Genomic DNA, 21,228 nt, shown 5'->3' on the forward strand with positions numbered 1-21,228 from the left:
ATTGGTTTCAGTTTTTCAGTATGATGTTGACCTTGGGTTTATCATATGTAGACTTTACAATGTTGAGGTAAGTTCCTTCTAGCCCCAGTTTCTCTAATGTTTTAAACATGAAGGGGTGCTGTATTTTGTGAAATGCTTTTTCATCATCTATTGAGATAATCATGTAATTCTTATCATTAACTGTTAATTATGTGGTGAATTACATTTATTGATTTGCCTGTGTTAAACCAAATTGCTTCTCTGGAATGAAACCCACTTGATCATGGTGCACTATCTCCTTAATATGGTTTTGAATGCAGTTCACCAGTATTTTATTAAGAATTTTTGCATCTATGTTCATCAAAGATATTGGCCTGAAGTTTTTGTTTCTTGATGTATCTGTTTGGGGTATCAGAGAGATACTGGCATCAAAGAATGAACCTGACAGTGTTCCCTCCTTTTCTATTTAAAGAAATAATTTGAAAAGGACTGATATTATGTCTTCTTTAAATGTCTGGTAGACATCCTCAGCTGAGAATTCATTTGGTCCTGGGATTTTCTTTGTTGGAAGACTTTTACTAAGTACTTCAATTTTTTTTTTTAACTTGATATTGATGTGTTTAAGTTTTCTATATCCTCATGGTTCAACCTGGGTAGGTCATATATCTCTAGGAATTTGTCAGTGTCTTAGATTTCATTACTTGTTGGCATATAAATTTACAAATAATTTCTAGTGATCCTCTGGATTTAGTAGTAATGATATATCTTTTTTGTCTCTAATTTGTTAATTTGGGTCTTCTGTCTTTCTTTTGGTTAGTTTGACTAAGGTTTATCAATCTTGTTCATCCTTTCAAAGAAAAGAACTCTGCTTCATTAATTTTTTATTTGGTCCTTTTTTTTTTATTCTCAATTTCAATGATTTTTGGCTCTGATTTTAATTATTTCCTGTCTTCTGCTTTTGGTGTAAGTTTGTTCCAGGCCTTGAGATGTAACATTGGATTATTTATTTTGGTATCTTCCTATTTATTTAATGTAGGAACTCAGTTCTATAAACCTTCCTCTTAAAACTGCCTTTACCATTGCCCCAGAGATTTTGGTGTGTTGTATCACTGTTCTCATTTGTGTTCTAAGATTTTTTTTTATTTCTCCCCTGATTTCTTCTGCTATCTATTCATCCTTTAGAAAATTAGTATCATCTCCATGTGTTAAGAGTGGTTCCTGGTTTTTATCTTATTTCTCATTTCATTGCATTATGATCTGATTGATTATCTGGAGGTTTTTTATTATTATTTGCTAAGATTTGCTTTGCATCCTAGAATATGACCTATTTTAGAGAACGTTTCACGTGCTGTGAGAAGAAAGTGAATTCAGTTGTCGATGGATGAAATATTCTGTAGATGTCAATTAGGTTCATTTGATTAAGAGTACTTTTTAGTTCTGAAGAATCTTAATTTGGTTTATGTATGGATGATCTATCTAGTATTAAGAGAGGTGTGTTGAAATCACCCAGTATTATTGTATTGTGGCCTGTTTCATTCTTTATATTGAGAAGAGTTTATTTTGTGTACATAGATGCACCATTGTTTTAGGGAATAAAGACCTATAATCACTGTATCTTCTTGTTCCCTTAGCCCTATGACAGGACCATCTTTATTTCTTCTCATAATTTTGGCTTGATGTCCACTTTGACACATTTTCATGGTATATATTTTCCCATCCTTTTACCAGTCTGTGGATGTATTCATCTGTAACTTAAGTCTCTTGTAAACAACATATTTTTGGGTCTTCTTTTTAAACCAGTATGCCAATCTATGTCTTTTAATTGAAGAGTTTAGGCCATTTACATTCAGTGTTGCTATACAGAGGTGGTTTTTTTATCTCTTGCCAATTTGATTTATTTCTAATGCTTAATTTGGACTTAATTTTCCTTTAATTAACTATTTTTCTAATGCAGTTCACCCAGACGCTGATTTTCATTTTTATTTTTTATTGCTTTTGCATGAATATTTCATTGAATATGTTTTGTAATAAAGTCTTAGTGGTTATGAATTCTTTTAGTTTCTGCTTATCATGGAAAGTTTTTACTTCATATTAAATTCTGAAGGATGCTTTTGTTGGATATAGTAATTATGGTTGGCACCCATTTTCTTTCACAGCTTTGTATGTATTAGTCTAAGCCTTCCTGGCTTTGAGGATTTGATTTGAGAAATCAGTTGAAATCCAAATATGACCTCCTGTTTTTCTCTTGTGACTTTTAAAATTCTGTCCTTACTTGGTATAGATGAGTCTTAGAAAGGATCTCTTTTGGTCTTTCCTATCTGGAGTTCAGTATGTGTCTTATATTTGGATTTCCATTTCATTCCTAAGATTTGGATATATACTTTTTTATATACTTTGTCTTCTCTGCCTGAATATCTGTCTTCAAAGTGGTCTTATCTATTGGTGATGCTTTGCATTGAATTTTTTAATTTGATTTATTGAATCTTTCATTTATAGGACACTGTTCGTCTTTTTTCAAAGACTCTCTCTTTATTGAAATGATCTTTCACCTCCTGTATTTTTCCCCTAATTTTACTTCTCATATTTTCTTTTATCTCATTGAACATTTTACCTATGAACTTTTTTACTTCTTTCTTTAACATTTCCTCCACTGTGGTGTCAGTGGAATCAGTTGTTGAAATGTTATGGGCTATTTGAAGTGGTTTGTTCCCTTGGTTTTTCATACTTCTTCCGTATCTACCCATCTATTTATTAGGGTGGTTATTGCTTCTACCTTTATACAAGGGACTTTTTGTGCGCTTCTTTCTCTTAAGAACCCAAGGCTGGGAGAATATCCAGGTATAGATACTTTAACTCAGAGTGTGAACTCTCCTATTCCCAGTATTAGAACCACTTTGAGAGAAGACACTGAACCCTATTTACTACAGTCACTTCAGAGCAAAGCCACATACTATTCAACCTTGTGAAAAATGAAAATTGATTTATATTGTGCTCCACAGGTCCTCTAATCCAGGTATAAACTTATAGTTAAGTTCTGGAATGGGTTGAAAAAAAATATTTATTTATAAATAAAGTAAAATTGCTAGAACATTATGTAGAGGCTGAATGAGGGAAGAGAGAAAAATTGAGCAAAACAGAGAAAAAAGAAAGAAATGATAGACACACCAAGTTAAAAAAGAAATAAAAGAAAAAGATAGAGGGGAGAATTGGAGGTAGTAGCAGGTAAAAGGACTGGGTAAGAGCAGCAAGTATAAACCAGAGCTAGGAAAACAAAGAATGATTCCAATTAATGCTTTAAAACATTATGAGAAATATAATCAAATGGGTTGAAAGCACGGTATTGACTACTAGGGCAACAACTATCAAAATGAGAGATGTATGTATGACCAAAGTTGACATTAGAGCTATTTATAGTAAACCATGCCAAGGTAAAGGACATTCTTATTGAGTCTTGGTTTGGATTTCATCAGGATTTGGGATCTTTAAAAGATATCCATGATCTTTGGCTTTGGATCCCTCCAGGGGTGCTGCAACACAGGAGCCATGCTAGTTGCTATGGACCTCCCACTAGCTGGTGCTCCTTGTCAGCTCTGGGGCCTGAGGCTGGCTGTTCAGAGGGTGCCATGTTGTGTCTGCTGACTCTTTCTGTGCAGAAACTCAGGATGCAGGGCTCTGGGCTTTCTCTCTGATTGCTGTGGGTCACCTTGTACCTGCTCCCCTCCATAGGACCCTTTTCAAAATGGCATGGATCCTGTGGCTGTCTGGAATACAGGTCCTGTAGTTGTGGATTCTCTTTGGGTAATCTGTGGTGCAGAAACATCCACCCTGGCCAACACAACTCATAGGGTACTGTCCCTACTATTAGGTAAAGAGACTCAGTCAGTTTGCCTAGATTCCTGCTTCCACTGCCCCAAGTTGGGAGCCTCAGGCACCTCTTCCTCCTTTGCTGCCTGGCCCACAGGCAGCTTCCAGTTGTGATCAGCTTCCCAGCACTACTTTCCCACTAACGAGGCTCCAGTGGAGGCTGTCTGGTATGCTGGGGTAGGCTGGCCTTTCCCCAGATGCTGCTGCTCCACCATGTTCACAGTGGAGAGGGGGTTTCAGCCACCTTCAGCTAGTAGCAATTTCTCTACAAGTTCTTTCTAGAGGGATTCTTAAGACAACCTACTGCAGAGGTCCTCCCTCTGGTTTAAGTTTTTGCTGTACAGAGGTGGGAAGATGCCATGTTTAATTTCTTCTTGGGTGACTAGTGTGTTGTGGGCTCCACAAAAAGGCTGTCATGTCCTGAATGTCTTTCTGGCTATGATTTTGTTTAAACTTTTGATCTCCCTCAGTGACCCTGCTGTCATGTTTTAATTTGGTCTGCTTTTCTTTCCAGCTGTTGTTAAGGGAGTGGCCTTCTGTGCTTTTTTTCTCCGTGTTTCTCTCTGGGTTGCCCCTTTTACCTTCCCCATCTTGATCCAGGTTTGGGGTTGGGAAACTCTGTCCTTATTTTCTGCTCTAGTAGTTGAACTTCTAAGTCCCCAGGTCTCAGTCAGGGTTGGAGTTTCACATGTTGACACCATGTTTTCTTGCAATTTATTCTTTTTTTTTTTCTTTTTTTGTCTTATACTTGCCTTTTTATTATACTAAAGGTATGAAAGACTCATGTATTCTATCTTCCTACTAGTAATGAGAGGCTACTTTTTTTTTTAATCTCAAATAAATCTAAATGCTTTTAAAACCAGTAAATATATGAGTTAAATAATCAAAATACAGCTGATGTACTGGTTGCAGCTCATTCCATCCTGTCAATTTCTTTTTTTTTTTTTTAAAGAGAGAGAGAGAGGAGAGAGAATTTTTTAATATTTATTTAGTTAGTTAGTTAGTTTTTTTAGGCGGACACAACATCTTTGTTTGTATGTGGTGCTGAGGACCGAACCCGGGCCGCACGCATGCCAGGCGAGCGCGCTACCGCTTGAGCCACATCCCCAGCCCCCTGTCAATTTCTTAAGTAAACATTATAAAACTCTAAGTAAAGTTTTCCCGTAATTCCTTGTCCACTAAATATCATTTCTTTTTGCATTTTGCCTTTTTTTTAAAGAAAAAACAAGGAACCTTTTAAATATTTATAATTATAAGGTATTATGTAACATCTCCACAATATTTGCAATTAAAGTAAAACGGTAAAGGATATATATAAAATGTGTAGGAGGAGAGTGGAAGATGGCTGCGAGGGGAGTGCATTGCCCCCGTGTGCCGCGTCACTGAGTGGGAGAATGACGAGTCAGGACAGCTAAAGTCTATCTTATTAGGAATTTCCAGCAATAGTGGGGTGCTCCGGAACCTGGAGGAATGATTTCCATCGCATGAGGATCGGCTACGGGGACTCAAACGCGAGAGATTTGTCGCACGGAGGGTCACACTGCTTATTCAGCAAATCGCCCCGCGGCTAGAGTCTGCAGCGCGCGCTGGGAAACGAGGAGATAGCGACGCAGGGATACAGCGCTGCAGTTTCTGCCAGCCGTGCAAGCACCGTACTCAGTGCTGAATTCTGGGTTCGAGATGGAGGAAGGAAGTGTTCCAATTCGGTTCTCCACACCGGTCAGACCACAGAGGAGGCCAGCGGCCACCATCTTGGAGAGCTGACGTCACCATCCCTGTTTTCGACTGACCGCAGCTCATTCAGCCATAGAACAAGTAATTTCAGGCTGCCATTCGCCTTCGGCTTGCAGACAGATTACTCAGGCTCAGTGCTAAAGAACCCACGGAAACTGCTTCTTGGAGCCTGCTCTTGTCAGAGCATACACCGAGCACGGAGCGGCCGAGTTCCGGCTCCTGGAACTGCTCTGGCTCAGGGCTAAGGAGCCCGCGGAAACTGCTTCTCCATCCGGGTCCTGCTGAGTATTGTGGAGGTAAATACCAACCGAGCCTTCGTGGGCAGTGGCAACAGGACTGAGACGGGGCCTGTGAGGGCCGGTCAGGACTCACCCGTTGCTTTGGTCACCTGGCAAAGGGAACGAAATGCTGCCATTCGCATAGGATACCAACATGGCAGAGATCTGATGTCATCAGAAAGCAGCGGAGGAGAGAACTTCATCAATACCAGCGGTGACAGAAACAGTTGGTCTCCTGGTAGGGAGGGTGAGTCACAGACACCCGAGTCTCTCTCGCTTTGTCTTCGAGCCAGAGGGGAAGAGCCGGGCCGCCGCCCGCGCCCGGAGCAGGCCCAGCGGCTCGCCGGCGTGGTGGTCGCGTGACCCCAATTGGAGAGGGGGCGGAGCGGAGCCGCCACCCGCGCCCGCAAGGTGGGCAGACCTCCGACCCAGTGGTACGCGAGCGTGGTAGGAGGGGCAGGGCAGAGCCGCCGCCTGCGCCTGCAAGTTAAGCAGACCTGCGACAGACTGGTGGGTCCGGCCCAGCGGCCTGCCAGGGTGGTACACACGTCACCCCAACTGGAGTAGGGGCAGAGCAGAGCCTTCGCCCACACCCGGATCAGGCCCCGCCAGTGGGGTGGTCACGTGACCCCAATTGGAGTGGGGGCGGAGCGGAACCGCCACCCATGCCCGCAGGGTGAGCAGACCTGCGACCAACCTGCAGATCAGGCCCAGCTGTCCGCGGGCGTGGTAGCAGGGGCAGGGCAGAGCCGCCGCCCGCGCCTGCAAGGTAGGCAGACCTGCGATAGACCGGCAGATCAGGCCCAGCGGCCTGCCGGCGTGGTACACACGTCACCGCAATTGGAGTAGGGGCAGAGCAGAGCCGCCGCCCGCGCCAGGAACAGGCCCAGCGACCTGCCGGCGTGGTAGTCACGACACCCCAATTGGAGTAGGGGCAGAGCAGAGCTGCCACCCGTGCCCGAAAGGTGGGCAGACATGCGACCGACCAGCGGGACAGGCCCCCGTGGCCTACCGGTGCGACAGACACGTCACCCCATTTGGAGTAGGGGCAGAGCAGAGCCGCCGCCCGTGCCCGCAAGGTAGGCAGACCTGCGACCGACCGGTGGAAAAGGCCCAGCGGCCGGCCGGGGTGGTAGGCACGTCACCCCAATTGGAGTAGAAGCAGAGCAGAGCCTTCGCCCGCGCCCGGAACAGGCCCAGCGGTCCGCGGGTGTGGTAGACAAGTCACACCAATTGGAGTAAGGGCAGAGCAGAGCTGCCGCCCACGCCTGCAGGGTAGGCAGACCTGCAACCGACCGGCGGATCAGGCCCGGTGGCCTGCCGGCGTGGTAGACACGTCACCCCAATTGGAGTAAGGGCAGAGCAGAGCCGCCTCCCGCGCCTACAAGGTAGGCAGACCTGCGACCGACCAGCAGAACAGGCCCAGGGGTCCGCGGGCGTGGTAGACACCTCACACCAATTGGAGGAGGGGCAGAGCAGAGCCGCTGCCCGCACCTGCAAGTTAGGCAGACCGCTGCCCGACCCTGCAAGGGAGACTTTTCAACTATACAAGAGCAATATAAATATATAGGGGGAAAAAAACATTTCAAAAACACAACAGTTTCACCAAGCAGAAAGAAACGCAAGCAGTATGAAAAGACAAGGAAAGAAAGGGCCACAAGCAATGCAGGTCAACGCAACTTTAGAAGAGGTAACAGCTGCAGCAGATGGAATGTCAGATAAAGAATTCAGGATATACATGCTTCAGATGATCTGGAGTATCAAGGAAGACATTAGACAGCAAAATCAGACAATGAAAGATCACTTCGACAATGAATTACGCAAACAAATCCAGGAAGCAAAAGATCAACTATACAGGGAGATAGAGGTTATAAAAAACAAACAAACAGAAATCCTAGAAATGCAGGAAGCAATAAACCAACTTAAAAACTCAATGGAGAATACTACCAGCAGAGTAGAACACTTAGAAGATAGAACATCAGACAATGAAGACAAAGTATTTCAGCTTGAAAAGAACATAGACAGCTCAGCAAGACTGTTAAGAAACCATGAGCAGAACATCCAAGAAATATGGGATAACATTAAGAGACCAAACTTAAGAGTCATTGGGATACAGGAAGGTACAGAGCTCCAAACCAAAGGAATGAGCAGTCTATTCAATGAAATAATACGAGAAAACTTCCCAGACTTGAAGAATGAGACAGAATCCCAAATCCTAGAAGCCTACAGGACGCCGAATGTGCAAAATCATAAGAGATCCACACCTAGACACATTATAATGAAGATGCCCAACATACAGAATAAGGAGAGAATTTTAAAAGCTACAAGAGAAAGGAAGCAGAATACATTTAGGGGTAAGCCAATCAGGATAACAGCTGATCTTTCAACACAGACTCTGAAAGCTAGAAGATCCTGGAATAACATATTTCAAACACTGAAAGAAAATGGGTTCCAACCAAGAATTGTGTATCCAGCGAAATTAAGCTTCAGGATGGAAGATGAAATTAAAACTTTCCACGATAAACAAAAGTTAAAAGAATTTGCAGCTAGAAAACCATCTCTTCAAAACATCCTCGCCAAAGCATTACAGGAAGAGGAAATGGAAAATAACAATGAAAACCAACAGTGGGAGGTAGGACAGTAAAGGGGGGGAAAATAATCAAAGAGGAAAACAAACCATGTTTAGTAACAGAAATAAACAAATACGGCTGGAAGAACAACCCATATCTCAATAATAACCCTAAATGTTAATGGCTTAAACTCACCAATTAAGAGACACAGGCTAGTAGAATGGATCACAAAACAAGACCCAACAATATGCTGCCTACAGGAGACACATTTGATAGGAAAAGACATACATAGGCTGAAGGTGAAAGGTTGGGAAAAATCATATCACTCATATGGACTTCGGAAACAAGCAGGAGTGTCCATACTCATATCAAATAAAATAGATTTCAAGCCAAAGTTAATCAAAAGGGATAAAGAGGGACACTACATACTGCTTAAGGGAACCATACACCAACAAGACATAACAATCATAAATATATATGCCCCAAACAGTGGTGCAGCTATGTTCATCAAACAAACTCTTCTCAAGTTCAAGAGTCTAATAGACCACCATACAATAATCATGGGAGACTTCAACACACCTCTCTCACCACTGGACAGATCTTCCAAACAAAAGTTGAATAAGGAAACTATAGAACTCAATAACACAATTAATAACCTAGACTTAATTGACATATATAGAATATACCACCCAACATCAAGCAGTTACACTTTTTTCTCAGCAGCACATGGATCCTTCTCAAAAATAGATCATATATTATGTCACAGGGCAACTCTTAGACAATATAAAGGAGTAGAGATAATACCATGCATCTTATCTGATTATAATGGAATGAAACTGAAAATCAACGATAAAAGAAGGAAGGAAAAAGCATACATCACTTGGAGAATGAACAATAGGTTACTGAATGATCAATGGGTTATAGAAGACATCAAGGAGGAAATTAAAAAATTCTTAGAGATAAATGAAAACACAGACACAACATATCGGAATCTATGGGACACACTGAAAGCAGTTCTAAGAGGAAAATTCATTGCTTGGAGTTCATTCCTTAAAAAAAGAAAAAACCAACAAATAAATGATCTCATACTTCATCTCAAAATCCTAGAAAAAGAAGAGCAAAACAACAGCAAAAGAAGTAGAAGGCAAGAAATAATTAAAATCAGAGCTGAAACTAATGAAATTGAAACAAAAGAAACAATTGAAAAAATTGACAAAACTAAAAGTTGGTTCTTTGAAAAAATAAACAAAATCGACAGACCCTTAGCCATGCTAGCGAAGAGAAGAAGAGAGAGAACTCAAATTACTAGCATACGGGATGAAAAAGGCAATATCAACACAGACACTTCAGAAATACAGAAGATAATCAGAAATTATTTTGAATCCTTATACTCCAATAAATTAGAAGATAGTGAAGGCATAGATAAATTTCTTAAGTCATATGATCTGCCCAGATTGAGTCAGGAGGATATAGACAACCTAAACGGACCAATATCAATTGAGGAAATAGAAGAAACCATCAAAAGACTACCAACTAAGAAAAGCCCAGGACCGGATGGGTATACAGCAGAGTTTTACAAAACCTTTAAGGAGGAACTAATACCAATACTTTTAAAGCTACTTCAGGAAATAGAAAAAGACGGAGAACTTCCAAATTCATTCTACGAGGCCAACATCACCCTGATACCTAAACCAGACAAAGACACTTCAAAGAAAGAAAACTACAGACCAATATCTCTGATGAACCTAGATGCAAAAATCCTCAATAAAATTCTGGCCACTCGGATACAAAAACATATCAAAAAAATTGTTCACCATGATCAAGTAGGATTCATCCCTGGGATGCAAGGCTGGTTCAATATACGGAAATCAATAAATGTTATTCACCACATCAATAGACTTAAAAATAAGAACCATATGATCATCTCGATAGATGCGGAAAAAGCATTCGACAAAGTACAGCATCCCTTTATGTTCAAAACTCTAGAAAAACTAGGGATAACAGGAACATACCTCAATATTGTAAAAGCAATCTATGCTAAGCCTCAGGCTAGCATCATTCTGAATGGAGAAAAATTGAAGGCATTCCCTCTAAAATCTGGAACAAGACAGGGATGCCCTCTCTCACCACTTCTGTTCAACATAGTTCTCGAAACACTGGCCAGAGCAATTAGACAGACGAAAGAAATTAAAGGCATCAAAATAGGAAAAGAAGAACTTAAATTATCACTATTTGCAGGTGACATGATTCTATACCTAGCAGACCCAAAAGGGTCTACAAAGAAACTATTAGAGCTAATAAATGAATTCAGCAAAGTGGCAGGATATAAAATCAACATGCATAAATCAAAGGCATTCCTGTATATCAGCGACAAATCCTCTGAAATGGAAATGAGGACAACCACTCCATTCACAATATCTTCAAAAAAAATAAAATACCTGAGAATCAACCTAACAAAAGAGGTTAAAGACTTATACAATGAAAACTACAGAACCCTAAAGAGAGAAATAGAAGAAGATCTTAGAAGATGGAAAAATATACCCTGTTCATGGATAGGCAGAACTAACATCATCAAAATGGCGATATTACCAAAAGTTCTCTATAGGTTTAATGCAATGCCAATCAAAATCCCAATGGCATTTCTTGTAGAAATAGAGAAAGCAATCATGAAATTCATATGGAAAAATAAAAGACCCAGAATAGCAAAAACAATGCTAAGCAGGAAGTGTGAATCAGGTGGTATAGCGATACCAGACTTCAAACTATACTACAGAGCAATAGTAACAAAAACAGCATGGTACTGGTACCAAAACAGGCAGGTGGACCAATGGTACAGAATAGAGGACACAGAAACCAATCCACAAAACTACAACTATCTTATATTTGATAAAGGGGCTAAAAGCATGCAATGGAGGAAGGATAGCATCTTCAACAAATGGTGCTGGGAAAACTGGAAATCCATATGCAACAAAATGAAACTGAATCCCTTTCTCTCGCCATGCACAAAAGTGAATTCAAAATGGATCAAGGAGCTTGATATCAAATCAGAGACACGCCGTCTGATAGAAGAAAAAGTTGGCTACGATCTACATTCGGTGGGGTCGGGCTCCAAATTCCTCAATAGGACACCCATAGCACAAAAGTTAATAACTCGAATCAACAAATGGGACTTACTCAAACTAAAAAGTTTTTTCTCAGCAAAAGAAACAATAAGAGCGGTAAATAGGGAGCCTACATCCTGGGAACAAATCTTTACTCCTCACACTTCAGATAGAGCCCTAATATCCAGAGTATACAAAGAACTCAAAAAATTAGACAATAAAGAACAAACAACCCAATCAACAAATGGGCCAAGGACCTGAACAGACACTTCTCAGAGGAGGACATACAGTCAATCAACAAGTACATGAAAAAATGCTCACCATCTCTAGCTGTCAGAGAAATGCAAATCAAAACCACCCTAAGATACCATCTCACTCCAGTAAGATTGGCAGCCATTATGAAGTCAAACAACAACAAGTGCTGGCGAGGATGTGGGGAAAAGGGTACACTTGTACATTGCTGGTGGGACTGCAGATTGGTGCAGCCAATTTGGAAAGCAGTATGGAGATTTCTTGGAAAGCTGGGAATGGAGCCACCATTTGACCCAGCTATTCCCCTTCTCGGTCTATTCCCTAAAGACCTAAAAAGAGCATGCTACAGGGACACTGCTACATCGATGTTCATAGCAGCACAATTCACAATAGCAAGACTGTGGAACCAACCTAGATGCCCTTCAATAGACGAATGGATAAAAAAAATGTGGCATTTATACACAATGGAGTATTACTCTGCATTAAAAAATGACAAAATCATGGAATTTGCAGGGAAATGGATGGCATTAGAGCAGATTATGCTAAGTGAAGCTAGCCAATCCCTAAAACACAAATGCCAAATGTCTTCTTTGATATAAGGAGAGTAACCAAGAACAGAGTAGGGACGAAGAGCAGGAGAAGAAGATTAACATTAAACAGGGATGAGAGGTGGAAGGGAAAGGGAGGGAGAAGGGAAATTGCATGGAAATGGAAGGAGACCCTCAGGGTTATACAAAAGTACATACAAGAGGAAGTGAGGGGAAAGGGAAAAATAATACAAGGGGGAGAAATTAATGACAGTAGAGGGGGTAGAGAGAGAAGAGGGGAGGGGAGGGGAGGGGGGATAGTAGAGGATAGGAAAGGCAGCAGAACACAACAGACACTAGTATGGCAATATGTAAATCAATGGATGTGTAACTGATGTGATTCTGCAATCTGTATATGGGGTAAAAATGGGAGTTCATAACCCACTTGAATCAAAGTGTGAAATATGATATATCAAGAAACATGTAATGTTTTGAACAACCAACAATAAAAAAAAATAAAAATAAAAATAAAAAAATAAATTGTGTAGAATGTTATCCATTGATAATTCTCTAAATACCCATTGTTGTGGTCTTAAATACGCCTATATGGTAGCTATATTATTTTTTACCAAATATGACACTTTTAGTAGTGAGCATTAGACATATAGTGATAATCTTTACTATTGAGATTTTACTTTTTCCAAAATTTAAGGACTTCTAGGACATTATGAATGAGAACATATAAACCGAAGTTGTGAAAAATGCCTAGTAACAGTTGTATGAAATGTACTTAGCAATTCTGAGATATATGTGAATTTGGAAAGCACATGCTATGAAATTACTTGACTTAAAAATTACTGTTAAGCCAGGCACCAGGCACGGTGACAATGTCTGTAATCCCAGTGCCTGGGAGGCTGAGACAGGAGGATCATGAGTTCAAAGCCAGCCTCAGCAAAGGGGAGGCACTAAGCATCTCAGTGAGACCCTGTTTCTAAATAAAATACAAAATAGGGCTGGGTGTGTGGGTGAGTTCAATCCCTGGTTCAAAAAATAAAATAAAAAATTACTGTTGAGTATATATTCATTCAGAATATAAGGCAAAAACCATTAGATTGCCTTGTAAATTTTGTAATAGTGTGCTAAACTTCAAGTCAGTATTTATTATTTCAAGAATTTGGGGGCATAGCACTATGGAATTTAATTCAGTATGAAACTGGCAGATTAAATAGAAATAAAATATTAACATATATGACACCTGTGTTTAACTAACTACAGTGACTAAACACAAAGAGAGTCAATTCTTGGGCTTTTTAAAGAGCAAATACTTAAATTCAGCTATGTACTCTTTTCTTTTGCAGATTGCAGATTTTGGTTTATCAAAATGGCGCATGATGTCTCTCTCACAATCACGAAGTAACAAATCTGCTCCAGAAGGAGGGACAATTATCTATATGCCACCTGAAAACTATGAACCTGGACAGAAATCCAGGGCCAGTGTCAAACATGATATATATAGGTACTGCATCTTGTCTAAAACATAAGATTAATCAACCAGAATTTTGAAACGTTAAAGTATGATTTTTTCATTCTTCTTCAGTAATTGTGGTGAACATAAATTAGAAACCACAGTAATTAATATTTTTCAAATTAAAGGTGCTGTCCTTTAAGAAACTTTTATATTCTTTAAAAAAATGTTAAAAGTTCTTCTATTAATTTGTAATATGTACTCAAATGTTCTTATCATATGCCCTGGGGAGGCATAGAGAAACTGATTCCTCATAGCTTAGCTTTAAATTTTTCAACCTTTTAATCTCTGTTATCTGTTCATATTTTCAGAAAAATGAATGAGCTTATAAATGTACTGGGGATTTTTCTATTTTAAGAATCCCTGATGTTTGTAAATGTGTGCCAAAGGAATCATTGTTTGATAAAATCGTGTTTTTGTGTTTCAATGCAAATTACTTATAATCTCATAATACAGTAATAAGTATAATACATTGTTCTTGGTAGTGGTTGTTTGACAGGATAAAAGGAAAGTGATAATTTTTAATGCATAGAATTAGGGGTGGGTGCATTCACTTCATGTATAAGTTAAACTAGTGTCTTTTAACATGATAATTTATGCAAAATCAGACATTTACCATGAACACATTTTATGTCCCTTTAAAAGAACTTTTTTCTATCTTTAAAAAATAATCTATCTGATAAATACAAAGATGCTTTTTAGCAATTAATGCTATAGCTCTACAAAAAAAAACTGTAGAGTTAATTAATCTTTTCCAAAAAGATTTTAATTTTTGTTACTTCTAATTAAATCCAATGCCAACCAATCCATATTAGTGACTGCATTAAAACACCAGGTATAAATCTTGTACATTCACACTATTGTATGAATAAATATTCTTTTTATATTCTGTTCCCTGATATTTTTAGCTGATTTTATATATTATTCTGAGGAAAGGGAACAAAAATATTTACATATTCTAGCCAACAATTCTTGAAAGCTGATTTGATTTTGTAAAAAAAAGACCAACTTAAATCTACTTATTCATTTTGTGAATTATGCCATTATGTTCAATTTTGGTATTCCCTGTCAGGGAAAATGAGGAAATATTATTTCTTGATTTGAGTGTGCATTTCCTCTGTAATCTTCACTCCCTCTAAGACTGTGTGTCAGTACCTAATCGATTCAATGTGTCCATTTTGGATGCACAGTTAATTTGGTAGTGCAGTAAAATTTCTATATCCTACTTAATCATTGATCCCAAATATAAGCTTAGTGAACCCTAAGTGATTTACAATCAAAGTTTAATTGTAAGCAGAATATTTTCAGAATAAAAGGTCAACAGAGTAGGGCTACATAAGACAGACATTTTTATGTTCTTTATTTTGTGTAAAAAGTAGAATCATGTAATTAGAGAGCATGGCTTACCTGAGTATTCAGGAATGACAATTAATTGTCCTCTAAAAAGGTAACTTTAAACTTTTATTACAGTAAATTCCTGGATGTTTTCAAGTTAAGATTAATTCCCATTCAAAATAAAATGCTTTGTATGAGCATTCATCCTCTTAGTTGCATGTGGTGATTCTTTAAGCAGCATTTCAACCACCTTCACTTTAAGAAATGTTATCTGCACAGTCTGCTTTTAAATTAGTGCTGTTTTAATTTATTATGCAAAGCTCACATATAACATATAATATGTAAATCACATTTAATTTAAAATAAATGTTTTTATTTTAAACAGCTATGCAGTTATCATGTGGGAAGTGTTATCCAGAAAACAGCCTTTTGAAGGTAACTTACTCTGACTTCCTTATTCTTGGTAGCATCAGGTTGTTAGGCCACACTCAGAACTATCTAAAGCTTATCTTATTTTAAATCTATAACTTATTTCATACAAAAAGCACTATAAAAATATAGCAGTTTATTAATTATGCATATCTGTGTACTCCAAAGTATACTGGATTAAAGATCTGTTCTGATTTCACCATATACTGGAGAGTGTACTGGATTAAAGATCAGAAATATCTAGATTCTAATTCTTGATCTGACAGTAATTAGCTCATGATCAAGCTTCTTGACTTCTCATTTTTTGTCTTCTATAAGAGTTATGAATAACTATTTCCAAGATCCATTCTATAAAAATTTAATTAATATTCCTTTTGGAAAGACTGCTAAACTTTGAAAAATAATGTCTTTTTCATTCTCTGATAATATTGTTTTTATTTGGAGGTTTATATAGGTCAGCTTGCTGTGTAACAATTTCGAAATCTCATTGGCTTACAAAGTAAACATTTATTTCTTATGCACATTAGATATTAGTCACTGTAACTCCTCTTGCCCTGCTAGGTTTCACTCAGCCCTACTGAGCTCTGCCCAGCTCTGCTCTACTCATGTCCCCTTGACAAAATCGCAAAACAGGGCCAAGCCCAGAATTAATGTAATGAGGAAGTAAATTCCTCCCACAGGAGGTGGACAGGTCTGACACTGCCCGGGAATTGCACATATTCCTTTTACAGAAAGGGGTAGGATGAATCATTCCTAGAATTTTAAGATTCCTTCATTTTCATTTGGCTAGATTGGGTGTCTAATATACTGGAGCATAATATCTTTCTACTTAATGACATATTTGTTTTGACAGAAGTCACCAATCCTTTGCAGATTATGTACAGTGTGTCTCAGGGATATCGACCTGACACTACTGAAGAAAGTTTGCCATTTGATATACCTCATCGAGCAGTCATGACCTCTCTAATAGAAAGTGGATGGGCACAAAATCCAGATGAAAGACCTTCTTTCTTAAGTGAGTATACAGTTTTAATCTGGACCCTTTGAATTACAGAAATAACCGAAAGAGTGTGAATAAAATATTGGAAATTATGCAAATTACCTGAGTAGCTCAAAGTTGTCTGAATTCTTTTCACCTTTATTACTCCTAGCACTTATATATAGGGACTGTTTCTAGAGAAGAATAGAGAATTTATAACAGAAAAGAGAAATTTCTGGCAGGAGTAACAGTTCCATTCATGTATTCAGCAAGTATTTGTTGAACACTTAGCATCTGACACCTACTCACTGGAATAAGCACCAAAAACAAATAAACAAAATATAAATTACTAACTTCCCGAGAGCTCACATTTAGTCAAAAAGGCAGAAAACAAACCAGGTACAGATTGTAAATTCTTATGAGACAATAAGCATGATAGTAGACTAGTTAAGGAAAGGGCTTTATAAGGAGCTGATAATTTGAATTGAGATTTGAAGCTTAAAAAAAGCTAGTTATTCAAAAGCTGAAGGAAGAGTGTTTTAGTCTGAGAAAACAGCAAGATTCTGAGCCTAAAAGAAGAAAATGTTTCTATTTGTAGGCAACAAAAAGAAAGTCTATTTAGCTGGAATTTAGTGAGCAAGGAATGAAGTAAAGGAGGTGAGAATAGAGAGGTGATAAAGATGTTAGCCATCATAGAAGGTTAAATTTTTTTTCAAGTGTGATGGAAAGCCATCATAGTGTGTTTTGCAGGGAAGTATGTTCTGATTTAAGACTAGGTGAAATTACTCTTGCTGCTGTGTGGAAACTGGAGAAAGGCAAGAGTAGAAGCAAAGAGACCAGCTAGGAAGTCTTTCATTAATTGTCTAATAAGGTGATGATTCTGGAGATAGAAAAATTATACAGATTTAAGATGTATTTCAGAGGTACAGTGACAAAATTCTGATGAAAGACATCTAAATGTGAATGTAGGAGAAAATCTTCATGGCCTTGGTTTAAGCAGAGTTCAGAAGTTTGACATCAAAAACAGAATTTATAAAAACAATTAGTAATGGGAATTTAAAAAATTGGAAACTTTTACGCTTCAGAATGCACACTGAATCAGGAAAAGACAAGCTACAGACAGGGAAAACATATTGTATATCATGTATCTGATAAAAGGATTTGTATCTAGAAATATAAAGAACTCTGACAATTCAATAATTGGTCAAATAACACAATTTTAAAAATGAATAGAAGATTTGAATTTCACCAAAGGAATTATACAAATGATTAAAAAATGAAAAGGTGATTAACATTATTAGAAAATACAGATTAAAACTACAAGGGCTGGGATTGTGGCTCAGAGGTAGAGCACTTGCCTAGCATATGTGAGGCACTGGGTTCGATTTTCAGCACTGCATATAAATAAATAAATGAATGAAATAAAGGTCCATCAACATCTAAAAATTTTTTTTAAAAAAAACTACATAAAAATACCATTACATATCTACTTAAATAACTGTAACTAAAAAGATACATAATAAGTGTTGACAGTGACATGAAGAAGCAAAACACTCATAGATAGTGGATAGGAATGTAATGTGGTTGTTTTAGTCAGCTTTTGCACTGCTGTTACTAAAAGGATCCAACCAGAACAATTTTAGGGGAGGAAAAGTTTATTTAAGGGCTCACAGTTTCAGAGGTTTTAGTTCATAGAAAGCCGGTTCCATTCCTCAGGGCTCAAGGTGAGGCAGGACATCATGTGGCACAGGGAAGCAGCTCACATAATGATCATGAAGCAGCGAGAGAGGTTTCCACTTGCCAGACAAATATATACCCCAAATGCACTCCCCCAGTTCCCACCTCCTCCAGCCACACCCTACCACTTCAGTTACCACTCAGTTAATGCCTATCAGGGGATTAATTCACTAATTGGGTTAAGATTCTTAAAATCCAATTATTTCTCCTCTGAACCTCTCGCATTGTCTCACCCGTGAGCTTCTGGGGGACACTCACATCCAAACCAGCCATGGGGAAAATGGTTTGGAAGTTTATTAACAATGAAAAATAAGTTTACTGTGCAACCCTGTAATTCCACTCACAGGTAGTTACCTAAGAGAAATAAAAACATGTTCATACAAAGACTTTTATATGAATAATCATTGTAGCATTATTCAGATTGCCAACAAGTCGAAAGCATCATAATTACTGATACTACTATAATAATATGCAAATTTGTTGCTCAAGGGAGAAACTAGGGCTCCTTGTATAAAATTGAACTTCATTCACAGACAGTCTGGACTGAGTAGAGATTATTGACAATAAAGAGTCAAGTACCCATATTAGACCTCTGAGCCATTCAAGCACTTAGAAACATGAGTAGAAGAAGAAGAAAAGAAATTAAAAATTAGAAGAAATAGAAAGTGTAGTCTCTTGTATCTCAGAAGCCACAAGAAGAAAAGTTTCGGGGAGGAAATACCAGTCAGCCATGTTTAATCTGTCAAGAATGTCTAACTTTATGCCAGTAATAAAAATTCTTTTAAAAAAGCTGGCTGTCATTAGTTTAACTTAGGGCTTTATGACTTAAATGTTCACATTTTAACTTAATGATTACAATCAATCTGAACTCAAATTATGATTTGTTTTTTCTTATCTAGAGTGTTTAATAGAGCTTGAGCCAGTTCTGAGAACATATGAAGAGATAACTTTTCTTGAAGCTGTTATTCAGCTAAAGAAAACAAAGGTAAATTGCCCTATGAAATGCTAGAAATTGGAACTTTAAACAACTCTCTGTGACTTATGAAGTTTTTAGATTAGTTTTTATCTATATACTTTACACAGATATGGGTTATAGTTTTAAGATAGGAGAATTTATCAGAGACTTTGAATACTACCTTTCCCTGTCACCACAGGGTTTTTCTGTCTTTTTCAGAAATGACCAACTTCAGATTTAACATGTCCAGAATCTTCATATATCAGCTGTAAATTTAAAATGTGTAATGAAAGGCCATCTATATATGTAATGAGTGTGAATATCACACAGGGGTGGTTGTGTATGTGTGTTTTAATTTACATTTACCTTCCTTAAGTTTTAATATCTACAAAGTAGTAGATACCTGGGTTCTTGGATTTATCATTTTATTCATTATAACTGGGTTTTTTTTAGATTTGTTGTCAAGATAAGTTACAGAATTTTATTATAATTGAAGCCCCAAAATATATCTTTAATTGCTTGGGGTTAAACATGTTTTGTTTGCTTGTTTGTTTTGTTTTGTTTTTATTTTCTCACTCAAATAGTCCTTGTTGCTTGGACAAAAGTAGCACTAGAAGTTAATGTGAATTACCTAGGACAGTTGTTTGATCACTCTGGCTCCTGTGGATCAGAAGAACATAAAGGACTGTTACTCTAGGGTTTTCTGATTATTTAAAATTGTTTAAAAAGCTGCTGTAGTCCTTTAGGGCTGAGTAAGGATGGATTAGCATTTGCTAGGTCTCATTAAATTGCACTTCATATTTGATAATAAAAACCACCAGTTTGGGGCCGGGGATGTGGCTCAAGCGGTAACGCGCTCGCCTGGCATGCGCGGGGCGCTGGGTTCGATCCTCAACACCACATAAAAATAAAATAAAGATGTTGTGTCCACCGAAATCAATCTCTCTCTCTCTCTCTCTCTCTCTCTCTCTCTCTCTCTCTCTCTCTCTCTAAAAAAAAAAAAAAAGACATCAGTTAGCCAAACTCTTAGGTTATGGAACAAGCACAGTCTGCAGTTAACTTTATTACTAAATGAGACTGCTTTCTCCTTGTGATTCACTACATCTTTTAACATAACCTTTAGTTTAGTTTAAAAGGAAATACAAAGGAAACAACTAATCCAACTGAAAATTTGTGGTAGCAATATTCATGCCTGAGTTTTGGCAGGAACTTAAAAAGGAACTACTGTTTTTGAGATCTTTTGATAAACTTTTCACTAACTCTCTCACTTCTTTTTTATGCAGGGATTGGGGGTGGGTACCAGGGATTGAACTCAGCGGCACTCCACCCCTGAGCCACATCCCCAGCCCAATTTTTTTTTTATTTAGAAACAGGGTCTCACTGAGTTTCTTAGCATCTTGCTTTTGCTGAGGCTGGCTTTGAACTCAGGATCCTTCTGCTTCAGCCTCCTGAGCCACTGAGATTACAGGCGTGCGCAGGGCTTGACTCCCTCACTTCTGAGAAATCCTTTCCAGAGCATACCAGTTTCTCCACTTGATAGATACAAACCTCAGAAAATATCTCTTTCTGCCTAATTATTTCAGTTCCTTTTTTTCTCCTTAAAATTTTTTCTTGTCCTTCCAAACAAAGCTGGATGGAAGGGCCTATTGTCTTAGTTATGAAGGGGAAGTTTCAAGAGGATGATGGCCAGTGTCTCACTGGGGGATTCTTCTGCCCAGAGGAATCCAAGCCACCATAAATGGCCACCTAAATCTTATTATCTCAAATAATTAACAAATAATAAAACACAAACACTCAGAATATATATTTACAAAAGTGAAGCCCTTAATAAATCTAGACCACATGGGTTCTTGAACTAGACAAAGACAAAATGGCTCCAGTATTTTATTTAAGGGAGTACGTCAAAGGCAGGGGTAGTTTCAAGGGTGAAGTCTTACTTTCCTGATGTCTTGTGGTCAGCAGA

At 38.3% G+C, this 21,228-nt stretch overlaps 1 protein-coding gene across 1 annotated transcript in view; it reads left to right on the forward strand.

Moving 5' to 3' along the window:
• Ripk2 (receptor interacting serine/threonine kinase 2) overlaps positions 1–21,228 on the forward strand; it is a 47,346-nt gene that overhangs the window by 18,385 nt on the left and 7,733 nt on the right. Inside the window, exons 4-7 of the mRNA XM_046458639.2 lie at positions 13,664–13,821; positions 15,551–15,600; positions 16,448–16,609; positions 19,210–19,295. Coding sequence (XP_046314595.1) covers positions 13,664–13,821; positions 15,551–15,600; positions 16,448–16,609; positions 19,210–19,295 — 456 coding nt within the window. The remainder of the gene's footprint in view (positions 1–13,663; positions 13,822–15,550; positions 15,601–16,447; positions 16,610–19,209; positions 19,296–21,228) is intronic.

Source organism: Marmota monax, unplaced genomic scaffold (genome assembly GCF_021218885.2).
Source record: "Marmota monax isolate L192 unplaced genomic scaffold, Marmota_monax_Labrador192_F-V1.1 WCK01_AAM20220418_F8-fsc00147, whole genome shotgun sequence".
Taxonomy (NCBI): Eukaryota; Metazoa; Chordata; class Mammalia; order Rodentia; family Sciuridae; genus Marmota; species Marmota monax.